Source organism: Camelina sativa, chromosome 5 (genome assembly GCF_000633955.1).
Source record: "Camelina sativa cultivar DH55 chromosome 5, Cs, whole genome shotgun sequence".
Classification (NCBI taxonomy): domain Eukaryota; kingdom Viridiplantae; phylum Streptophyta; class Magnoliopsida; order Brassicales; family Brassicaceae; genus Camelina; species Camelina sativa.
In genome coordinates, this window is record NC_025689.1 from 23,597,798 (window position 1) to 23,608,950 (window position 11,153).

The window sequence follows — 11,153 nt, forward strand, 5'->3', positions numbered from 1 at the left end:
TGCAGATTGCTGATCTTGCATTGGCGTTTAGATGATGTTAATAGTTTGATTGCTTATACCTGCATAGTGTCTGTTACCTTCTCAATTGATGACTTGCCTTTTCCAGCTCCACTTTCATTGAAAGACTTTGTGGCTGCTTTTTCAGCGATAATCTTCTGCTCTGCTTCAGTCTTGTTTATATCCCTAGATTTAATAGCCTTCACCGCGGTTGAAAGCAGGGCAGTTGGTAATTTTGCGGCGGTGTTGGAGGTAACAACTGCAGTTCGTTTTGGATACTCAAACAAAGATGGTTTTGCGAGCGACATGAAGTCAAACTTTGGGAATTTGAGATCGTAGTTCAAACCGATGAACGCGGTTGGTGAGAACGCCAAGCATATGAAATAAATTAGCGGGTACCAATACCAAAACTGGCTGAAGATTGCAAGGCCAACAACCGCAGTGACTTTGTCATGTTTTGTCTTAGAGAGAAGTCGTATTGTCACATTCCCTCCACCAGCTTCAAGAATACCTGAAGCCAAAAATGCTCCCGTAATAGTGCTCATTTCATCTGGAATCTCTTCGGGTAAAATCTTGTCAAGTTGGTGCCTGCAAAAAAGAGGTCAAAGTTTAGTCTACCAGAGATATCCCTTTCAAAAAAATACAAAAGTTACAGAACATAGTCAAACTTTGTTGTACCAGAGATATAAGACTGAGAAATTTTCAGAAGTAGAATTTTATCTGCATGTTATTGAATAGATCAGAGCTCACTAACCTAAATTCTCCAACGCGAGAATCGCTTGCTTCACTAACTTGGACCATCACCATGGCCATGGCAACTATAGCACCTTGACGAACAAAGTCAACCACATCTGATGTAAGTGGTTCCAGCAAGGATATCGCTTCACTCAGGCCAGTTCCTGCACAAGATATGCCTACGGCAAGAGCTGCGCCATAGCGGACATGCGGATTGTACGACTGGGAAAGCAGGGATACAATACGGGGAGTCTACAGTTGAAATATTCAGCAAACCCATTATGAGTGAATCTGAGAACAAGAGCCCTGAAGGGACTAGAGAAACAGAATATAGAGTCAACATGTTATTGAGACAAAGGAAATATGGAGTGACCTGCTCTGGATCAGAGTATAAGATGAATCCAAGTGCGAGAACAGCAGTCCTTTTGACATCGTCACAGACATCAGAGACAGCAAAGTGCAGAAGTTGACGCATGGCTTTGTTGTTTGCAGTTCCTCTGTAAGCCATTGCCAGTGCGTACATTCCACCACAACGAATGATAGGATCACGATCTCTAGTCATCTGCTCAATCAAAGTATCTGCTCCCTCTTCTCTACCATATACTGTGAGAGCTGTTCCTAGAGCCAGTCCCCTACAAAAACATGATTAATGAAACATTTTGAAGAACTTACCAGAAATATACCCAGACTTAAAATTACCTTATTATCTTCTCATGCTGGGTCTTGTGAGCATAAGCGAGCATCTCACTTGCCTTATTTGTTGTAGTTCCAACAAATAATAGACCCATGCTGATGCCGGCAGCTTCACCAGCAACTGCACTGTCAGTGTATAGCACTTTTTTTTATATCTTCATATATGTATTCATCGGCTGTCCCAAAGGATGCCAAACCAAGACCTAAACAAGCTCCATGTTGAATAACCTGCATCAATATATTTCCTGATAAAAAATTAATGCTCTACGAGAAATACTATATTCTCTGGTGATATAACAAAAAGACTATCTTGAAGAAAGATAAGGTTACCTCAACACTAGTACTTCGTAGGCTATCACGAAGATATTGCCTGATTCCCTCGCCATGGTTGGCATGAATAATGCCAAGGGCATATAAAGCACCACCTTCAGAGTAAGGACTCCCACCACCACTCCTTGAGGCAAATATGGAGCCATCACTGACCTACTTTGTTGTAGATGACCTCTATGAATAACACCTAATCCCGCTATAGCACTAAACTTAGCCCAATTGGTGGCCCTACTTAGCCAAACCTACCAATCCAAAAATGAATGGAAATAATAAGAAGGTTATATACTTTGCTGCGCCATGTATGTTGAAACAAGTAAAAAGTGATAGGGATAGTAATATTTTTACCAAATTCTCCTCGTAAAATGTGTCCTCTGCTGTTCCAGCATGCATTATCGCATTACCATATATTGCAGCACCATTCGATTGACACCACGATTCAACACTGTTCATTTGTCTCCATGACAAACAGGAATGATCTACAGAAAAAAAATGGCCATCGCTGAAGCATGTTACTATCTGGAAGAATGACTTAGGAAAAAGAATACCCTATATCTAAAGAATATCCATTTTAGATATAAAAATCTAAAATGGAAATTCACTGCCTCACTTGTCATGTTTATAAAGAAACTGGGAGGTCAGCTGTGTTGATGTCTCTCCAGATAAAATTCCCTTAATCTTTGTTAACCTCTCAGCGTACACAGCATCTGCGGGATCTGTTTCATCCGTCATCTGGAGATTCCCTGCAGTGTTCTCCCTCTGAGCGGTAGAGGTTTCAGAAGCTTGAACTGCTACTACAGGAAGGATCTTGGGCATTGGAAGGCTGTCTCTAACACTCATGAGAAATCCATGGTTCTCGTGCTTTACAAGATCAAAAGCGATTTGCAATGCCAGTAAAGCTTCATCCTTGTCCTCTGAACGAAGAAGCTTCTCCAATATGCTTGCAACATCATGTGGTTCATCCAAGAATATAAGGCATTGACAAATACTCAAATAATCAGAAGGAGCCAGCTTCCGGTAGACATTAACAAGTAATCGAAAAACCTGCAACAATCAAGGTTCTATAAGATCACCTAGAAAATATTTTTGAGAATATAATACGAAAACTAGAACAGGATTTTGAGTTACAGATAAAGACATAAAGGATGCAAGATACAATATGGGGACTACATGACCATAATATTTGCTAGGGAAGATAAAATAAGATGGATTCTAATCACTCAATAGTATCATAAACATATTCCATATTGAAATAAAATAAAAAGTAACCACCAGACTCACCTTATGTCTATAGTCTCTGCGGTTGATATAAGAGTGAGAAACATTGATGCAGTAAGATAAACTTCTCTGAAAATCTTTGCTCTTTGTTATAGCTTCTTCCAACTTATCCAATCTCCGGCATTCTATAGCAATACCCATGGCTTGTTGATACTTTTCATCACTAATACATCTGTCAAACAGATAAACCATGTAAGAACTGAAAAACTAAGAAGACAGAAGATTAAAAAATCAGGCATTCCATACTTTTCCAACATTTTTTCAACAATAGCCTCCAATCTGTGATCAATGTCCACCGTCTCATTTAACTCGACTGCCTTCGATCTGAGACTAGCATACTCATCTACTGCTTTGGCTGAAAAGAAACCATAAGCATCTGATCAGTAAACATTCAACATCAAACATTTATTAACAGTCAAGTCAACATGTCTCTGCATAATTATTTCTTGGAGCACAATCTTATATTGGTTAAAAGAATACAGGTCTTAGTTCTTTGCTTATTATTGCAGTGAATCAGTTTGGTATGGTCTTGACCTATATATATACTACAGTCATAGCTAAATTCTACTGTCACAGATTTAGGAGAAAAAAAGGACATGGCAACAGGCTTCACAAGCCTTACCTAGAAGCGTATGAAAATAATCGGATTCATCCGGAACATCAAACAAAGATCCAGCTCCAAGGGCATAGGCCAATGAATCGTTAAGCTGACCCAAGTAAAAGAAAACCTGAGACAAGATTTAACAATCATCATGAATTAAAAAAAAAAAATCTCATAACTCGATTAAAAGAACGTCAAGCCCTGAAATTTCTACTAAGCTCAACTAATCATGTAAGTTAAACTATACCTTAGAGATCGGGAGATTAGCGTATGCAGCAAGCCCTGAAATCTCATAACGTCAATGCAGCAAGCTGTCTTAGATGCTGATCGAACTTTTTATCTTCATATAAGCACTCTCTGCAACAACAACAAATAAGACTATGAGTCATCAATGTAATTAAGACCTCAAACTCATAGTATTAAAAAATTACAGTCATAAGCAATAAGCATAATTACCATATTCAGGGAAGAACTCTGTGTGACATAAAACAAACCTCACCTTAAACTCAGATTACAATGTTCACTCAAAAATCTACACAAGAAACTCTCTGACTATATAGTAATTCCTAACCTAATCGCTCTCCATTCTTATCAAAACCCTAAATCAAGAAACAAAGCACTCAAAAAATTCCAAAATCATCCAATAACATTTTTTTTCCGGGAATTCGCAGCAGGCGGAACAAGAAAGCCTCAAAGAAGGAGTAGAAAATACAAGATCGGGAGATTAGCGGAGATCTCAGGCCAAAACTGATGAACGAATCTATTGAGATGTGAGAGTGAGAGCGCTTGAAGTTTCAGTGAAGGATGGATTTCGTTGAGCATTGCGAGTAAACTACTCGCCGAACTAATCATCGCCGTCTCCATTTTCTGACGAAGAACCCTAATCGAAATCGGAAATTTCAAAACCCTAATCGGAACCTATCTCCGACGAATCTCGTCTCTATCTAACGAATTTGAATGAAAAAAAAAAAAAAAAATACTTGTTTCAGTTTCAGAAGTTGAAAGAAGAAGAAGACTCCAGAGAGAGAGAGGGAAACTACAAAATTGTTACAAGACGGACCCTAAATTAAGAGTAGTCTAGTCGGTGTCCTTGGACATTACAAAATTGAAGCTTTCTTTCCCATACGTATTTGGTTGTTTGAGCATCTCATGGTAGTCAATACTAGGAATTGATTTATCTTAGAATTCGTAACAGTTTTATGTTCTGTTTACAATGACAGAGATGCTTATGGTGATTGGTGTTGAATGTTAAAACATATCTATAACAGGCAAATCGGAAAACGATAGCTAAACACTTATGTTACATTTTGAATCCTCACTACTTCATCAGTGCCTCCACTGCTTTGTGTAAAGCACTACTACGATTTGGACCTCCTCGACGTTTAAACAGTGAGTGAGGTCCGTTCCACACGGACGTATGGTTGTTGTCATTAGGGAACAGAGTCTCACAGAGACTTAGAAGCTGCGGGTTTCTGACTTCGAACTTCTCTTGCATCTTCATCCTCCATTCTTTTCGCTCCAACTCCTGCCGTTTCTGCAATTTACGAAATAACCAAGTTACCTCAATTTGTGCTTTTATTCAAAACATCATAAAGCTTCAAACTATCTTTCTCTGATACATATAACAAAAGAGAAGGGGAAAAAAATGCCTTTTGCTCTTGGAGTTGTTTTTCCTTCTCTTCCTCTTCATTCTGAGACGATTTTGGACCTACAACAGAAGCTAAAGCAACCAATTTCTCTGCAGTACTAGTCACTGGTTCATCACCAGTCTCTTCCATTGATCTATCAATCGATTGAGTCTTATCCTCTACATTAGCTTCGGTTTTATTTTCACTCTCCACTTCTACGTTCTCCTCCTCCTCCTCCTCCACCTCTTGTTTACTTTCAGTCACTCTTTGTTTCTCTGACACCGGACTATCTAGTTCCACGATTTCTGTTTTTTCTTGTTCAGTTTTGTTGTCGACATCAGTATCCATGTCCTGCTCATCACCCATGTTTATTGATGAATTACCCACAGATGGACTTCCCACAGGTGAAGATTCCTTCAAGAAAGAGATATTAAATTAATAATTGTCACAAAAGTTTACACATTTCACGCCTACAGATATATGTGTGCGTCATGTAAGCAAAACAGATTACTAACCTCTTGTATTCCAGAATGTCCTTGAGTATCTCGTTCACGTTCTCTTTTACGTCGCTTCAAAACACATACTGCACACATGCAATCACTCTTGTGGTGCCTTCTGCAAACGAAAATGATGACTATGTATGAAAAACTGATTTTCATCCCAAGTTTTGGAGGCCAAAGTATGCTACCAATTAAAAAACAAATGCAAGATGTATGGACTAGGCTACAGAATACATTGTGGCGAAAAGAAACCTAAATTAAGCTACAAAATATCTGCCTTTATAACCATGACTAAGGTTGTCTATGGGGCAGCAGATATTGTTCCAATAGCTTTGTAAAAGATAACCTCTTGCTTATAACCTAGAAGATTTATGAAACACATTAAATATGAATATGAGGCCCTACATATCAGAGGAAGAAAATTTTCAGCGACATACCCATGGCGTTTATGGCTTTTCTGCTTTGATTGACTGCCTTTGGTGGATGTCTTCCCACCATCGTCTGTATTTTCTCCTGATAAACAAATAAACCAAATAAGCTAAATTATAAGTACCTAAATGCATAGCTGATAGACACACTCAAGTAGTGTACTGTACTGTGAACACTTTCCACATACAGTATTGACATTTCTCTTGATACTTTTGTTTCACATGGAATTCTTTTCTTTTTAATGGCCACATGTACTTCCTACATATAGGTTATTACATCTTTAAAACTGGAAACCTATCAAAGAATTAAAACTGACAAAACAATGCAAACTAGACGTAAGGCGGTAATTGTAGCCAGATGTTTATGCCACTGCATTCAAGATTAACTCATTTTTCTAAAAGCTCGGGATGGATATATCAGATGTTTATGCCACTGCAAGATTTTATCCGCTTATTACTAGAATGTGGCTACAAGCATTTCAACAATGATATTTCATTCAATAGAATCAACAATGACCATTGTCAGACGCATATAGTGTTTCTGAATATGTTCACACTGTCTAATATATATGCCAAGGGAACCAGAAACGTAACTTTCTATGGAGAGAGCTGTAGCTACCAATTAAACAATGCTTCACCACAAGAGTTTATACATGGAGAAGATAAATTTTAGTAATACCTGCTGATTGCTCAGTATACAACCCTGCTGCAGTCCAGTATTTCATGAAATTTTTCTTCACTCGCTTCATCAGATCCACAATATAATCACCTTTCTTATTATACTTGGAACAGTTATTCCAAATGTACTGGACATCCTTGTAAACATCCTCAGAATTCATATATTTATTGCCTTTCTCAAAATTGTTGCATATTGTTCCAAAATCCATAGGTGTCTTGATGATATCAAAGTAGTCCTAATTACATAACCAGAAAAAAAAATTTACAAGTGTCAGACATCAATTCATAAACCCCCTTTAGAAGCAAACAGCATAGAAGAGAGAGGAAAAATGTAGGACAAAACATCCCATATTGAAGTTTCATGACAGGGGCAAGGAAGTCACACAACATGGTAAAATTTTTCATTATTCATCTTTGGATAGTAAGAATATAAATTATAACTCATAAGAGCTCTTAAAATTTTACAGTAACCAAAATGCCAAGTCTATTCCCACGGAAAGAGACAATTTGTATCTAAGCCTAATAGATACATCCAATCTGGTCCAGTTACACGCAAATAAAGAAGTAGACTCTCTTTGTCCACATACTAAAAGAAAAATATGAGAACCCTGTGGTAAGCTAAATAATAGAACTAGTTCATGTACTAGAGCATTTGTCAACTGAGACCAAAATGATTTCGTTTGTTCACGAGAAAAGTAATTAGACTGCGAAACTATATGGAACTATATACCTAGGAAGTTCAACAAAAACCATGTCAAGGAGTTCTACGGTCTACCTACTATAACAAATGTATAGCTCAAAAGTCACAAGGGACAATTACGATGTAACAGGACTCCCTAAAAAAGGTGTGAACTTATCCAACAAAGATGTAACTATTTCTGCACTTACAGGAATTCCAAGAGCTTCTGGGTTGACGGGAGCATTGAAAGGATCAGCAGCATCCATCTTCATAATCTTCTTGATCACCTAGAGTAATATGACACCGACAGTAACACAGAGAAGGCGCATTAGACATGATATTCAACTCGAACTGTTGCTATCTTAAAAAAAAAAAGAGCAAAAAATTAAGTAGATAAATCTGAGCATACTGTAAGAGAATCTTCCACTTCTTGTTTGTTGTATCGTGAATTTAGATCAGTCTTCTTCTCCTCTTTCTGCAAAGAAATCGGTGTTTTTTCTGGCTCATTCTTACTGGCTTGAGGCTTCTCATCAGGCGTTTTCGTCTCCTTTTCAAGCACTACTGCATCCTGAACCTTAACAGCATCCGCAGGCTTCTCAGTAACTGAGCTAGATCCATCAAGCGCCTTTGAAGTCTTAATCTTTATCCCTTTAGTTTTCCTGTAAACATTCAGAAACACAGGCCTTCTCTCAGGCAAACCCGGAACCAATTCCTCCTTTTTCTCATCAGGTTTTACAGACACCGCTTGAGAAATACTCTTATCATTACCAACATCACGCAATGTCTCATCAGGTTCTGGCGCTTTCGAAGTCTTGAGTTTAACCTTAACACGCGCAACTGGCTTCGCCGCTGGATCTACACTAGCAGCAACAGGTGAATTACCACTCCCGGTAGACGAAGGAGCATCAACCTCCATTCTAGTAGATTCATCATGTTCACTGTTCTCACACTCAGCAGGACCTTCAGAACTCTGCTCTGAAGTTTGAGTCTCCGCGTTTTCGTTAGACTCAATCAAGTCACCTTGCTCAGTAACAGACTTGGATTTCTTAGACTTCTTCCCTTTCTTATGTCCTCTTTTACGCTTCATCCTCTTCAACAACACAATACTATAAACCTCAACAAGCTATAACAGACTCCTACAAACACCAAAATGACTAAAACATCTTAAAATCTGAATCAATCAACTCACCCAAACCAAATCATATTACAAAAATTATAAAATTAAATTGAATTCAGAAACAAAAGCAGGGAGAAATTTTACCGGAAAAGGAAACCCTAAATCAACGTCGTCAAACCAGAGATATTGAAAAGATCAGATCCGTCGTCGAGTCGAGAGAAAGAAGATAAAAGAGGGAAGACTCAAAAAGTTTTAGAATGAAAAGTTTGGAGGGAAATTGAGATTTTACCAAAAACGAACTGTTTTAACCAGACCGGCGCTAGTTTCTACTGGCTCACCAAATTCTTCGAACGTCGCTTATTAGTTTTAGACCCGAGCGATCGAGACGGAGCCCTTCCTAGTTTTACTTTAAGATCTGCAAATTTCATTGTTACGTCGTCGTTTAACTAGTGGGCTTACAATGGGCCAAAAACACCTAAACCAAAACCGAACTAAGCATTTATTTAATAAACCGGTTTAATTAGTTTATTTTAAAATCCATAAAACCAAATTTAATACTCCCTCTGTATTAAAAAGGATGATTTTTAAAGATTTTCACATAGATTAAAAAAAATTAATATGTAGTTATAAATATATTTTTATTTATAATAACATAACTATTAACCAATAGTAGTTTATCAAAATTTGAAATTCCCGAATCTTTAAATCTATAATTTTATAGTATTAATTAATAAAAATTATAGAAAATCAATATTTGTGATATAAGATAAATATCATCTATTCTAATACAAAGAGAGTAAATCATTACGTGTTTTTTGAAATTGAAGATGTCAGTTGTCACCAATTAATCTTCTTTTTTATTTATTAAAGAAAATTGCAGGTTTTGAAAGAGGGCACCAATTAATTTTTTTTTTTGAAGTATTTCTTTGTTTACTTATTGTCGTTGCGGTTTGGGTGTTTTATTATAAAAGCAGTGTTAAGCCTTTGTTTTACGGATCATCATCTAAACAAAAATTTCTAGGTTTTAATCTCTCTTTCCCTATTCTCTAAGCTTTCTCGATTCAGATTTGGATGATCGTTTTATCAATGTTGGTCTAGTTGTTACTTATTAAAGAAAATTGAAGGTTTTCAGAGACCAAACCAATTGATTCCCTTTTTCAAAGTTTTTTTTTCTACAACAAAAGATTAGCTCATATGAGCCAATTGGGTGGGAAACAATTTACATGCAAAACATGTTATAGAGTTGTATGCGCCAAAACGTCTGCACGCACATTAATTTTTTTTTTACTTGTTAAAGAAAATTGAAGGTATTCAGAGAGCGCACCAGTTAATTTCTTTTTTCTAAGTAATTCCTCTTTTACTTATTAAAAAAAATTAAAGGTTTTCAGAGAGCGCACCAATTAATTTATCTTTTCCAAGTATTTCCTTTTTTTACTTATTAAAGAAAATTGAAGGTTTGGAGAGCGCACCAATTAAATTATTTTTTCTAAGTATTACCTTTTTTTTACTTATTAAAAAAAGTCACCGATAAATTTCTTTTTTCTTAGTATTTCCTTTTTTTACTTATTAAAGAAAATTAAAAGTTTTGAGAGAGTGCACCAATTAATTTCTTTTTTTACTTATTTTTTACTAAGAAAAAAAAAGTTTTGGTTTCTTGAAAGAGAGAAAATAATAACAATCTTTGAGAATAGGGTAAAGCACAACAAGGTTCAGGGCTATTATATAGAATCCGATTTCCATATATTTTCTTATTTATAGTTTCCTTTTTTAACGTCGGTTTGGGTGTTTTATAAAGACAATTTTTAAGCCTTCGTTATACGGGAAAAAGGTTCTAGATTTTATTTGTCTCTTTTTCTTAATTATCTAATCTCTCTAGATATGCTCAACGTTGGTTGTTACTTGATAAGCGATCGTTTATCGATCATGGCTCTGTTCGTTTGCGTGTAGCTGAAATAGCGACAACAACCAGCGACAGCGATCAACGACCAACAATTTTATTTATTGTTCATTTGCCTGTCTCGAGCGACTGCTTTAAAAAAAAAATCTTTAAAATTGTAAAATTTTATATTTATATAATTATGAAATGTATATTATCTTCACATCAATACAAAATAAAAAATAATTAACAAATTTTATAAATATTATTAAAGTTTTATAATATCTTATATATTGGTAAAATTTTATAAAGTTTTAAATGGTTTTAAAAAGTTTTAAAAAGTTTTTACAAGGTATTTTATAAGGTTTTACAAGGTAAAAAAATATAATACAATATATGTAAGATTTTTACACATATTAAGGTATTTTGTATATACTTTTTTTTTGCTATATATGTAAATAACTTTGTATATACTTAAATAATGTTAGACACTAATTTGAGTATATTTTTAAAAATTTAATATTTATGAAAAATTGGTATGAATACTTATTTGTATTATTATTTAATTTACACACATATTTAATATTTTAGATATATATTTATATTATTTCTATGA

The 11,153-nt window shown here is 35.7% G+C and overlaps 1 protein-coding gene and 1 pseudogene across 3 annotated transcripts; both read right to left on the reverse strand.

Moving 5' to 3' along the window:
• The window catches only part of LOC104789512, a 5,163-nt pseudogene extending 1,237 nt beyond the window's left edge, over window positions 1–3,926 (reverse strand).
• LOC104787477 (bromodomain-containing protein 4A-like) lies at window positions 4,782–9,058 on the reverse strand. 3 transcript variants are annotated; one of them, XM_010513073.2, is made up of 9 exons: window positions 8,951–9,053; window positions 8,806–8,819; window positions 7,954–8,680; window positions 7,754–7,831; window positions 6,867–7,101; window positions 6,197–6,272; window positions 5,775–5,874; window positions 5,281–5,673; window positions 4,950–5,165 (listed from the first exon to the last, which is right to left on the reverse strand). In XM_010513073.2, exons 3-9 carry the CDS (start codon window positions 8,629–8,631, stop codon window positions 4,950–4,952), a joined length of 1,776 nt encoding a protein of 591 aa, XP_010511375.1. In that variant the 5' UTR covers window positions 8,632–8,680; window positions 8,806–8,819; window positions 8,951–9,053. The 3 variants fall into 3 exon arrangements, with proteins under 3 accessions (XP_010511376.1, XP_010511374.1, XP_010511375.1); XM_010513074.1 differs by having other exon boundaries at window positions 4,782–5,156; window positions 8,806–9,058; XM_010513072.1 differs by having other exon boundaries at window positions 4,782–5,165; window positions 8,806–9,058.

Bases quoted from the DNA above. Each gene is read 5' to 3' on its own strand.
- LOC104787477 (XM_010513072.1), bottom strand. From the start codon at position 8,631: ATGAAGCGTAAAAGAGGACATAAGAAAGGGAAGAAGTCTAAGAAATCC. The intron at 7,102-7,753 runs GTAAGTGCAGAA...TTATGTAATTAG, and splicing joins CAGAAGCTCTTGGAATTCCT to GACTACTTTGATATCATCAA. The intron at 6,273-6,866 runs GTATTACTAAAA...TTTGTTTATCAG, and splicing joins GTATACTGAGCAATCAGCAG to GAGAAAATACAGACGATGGT.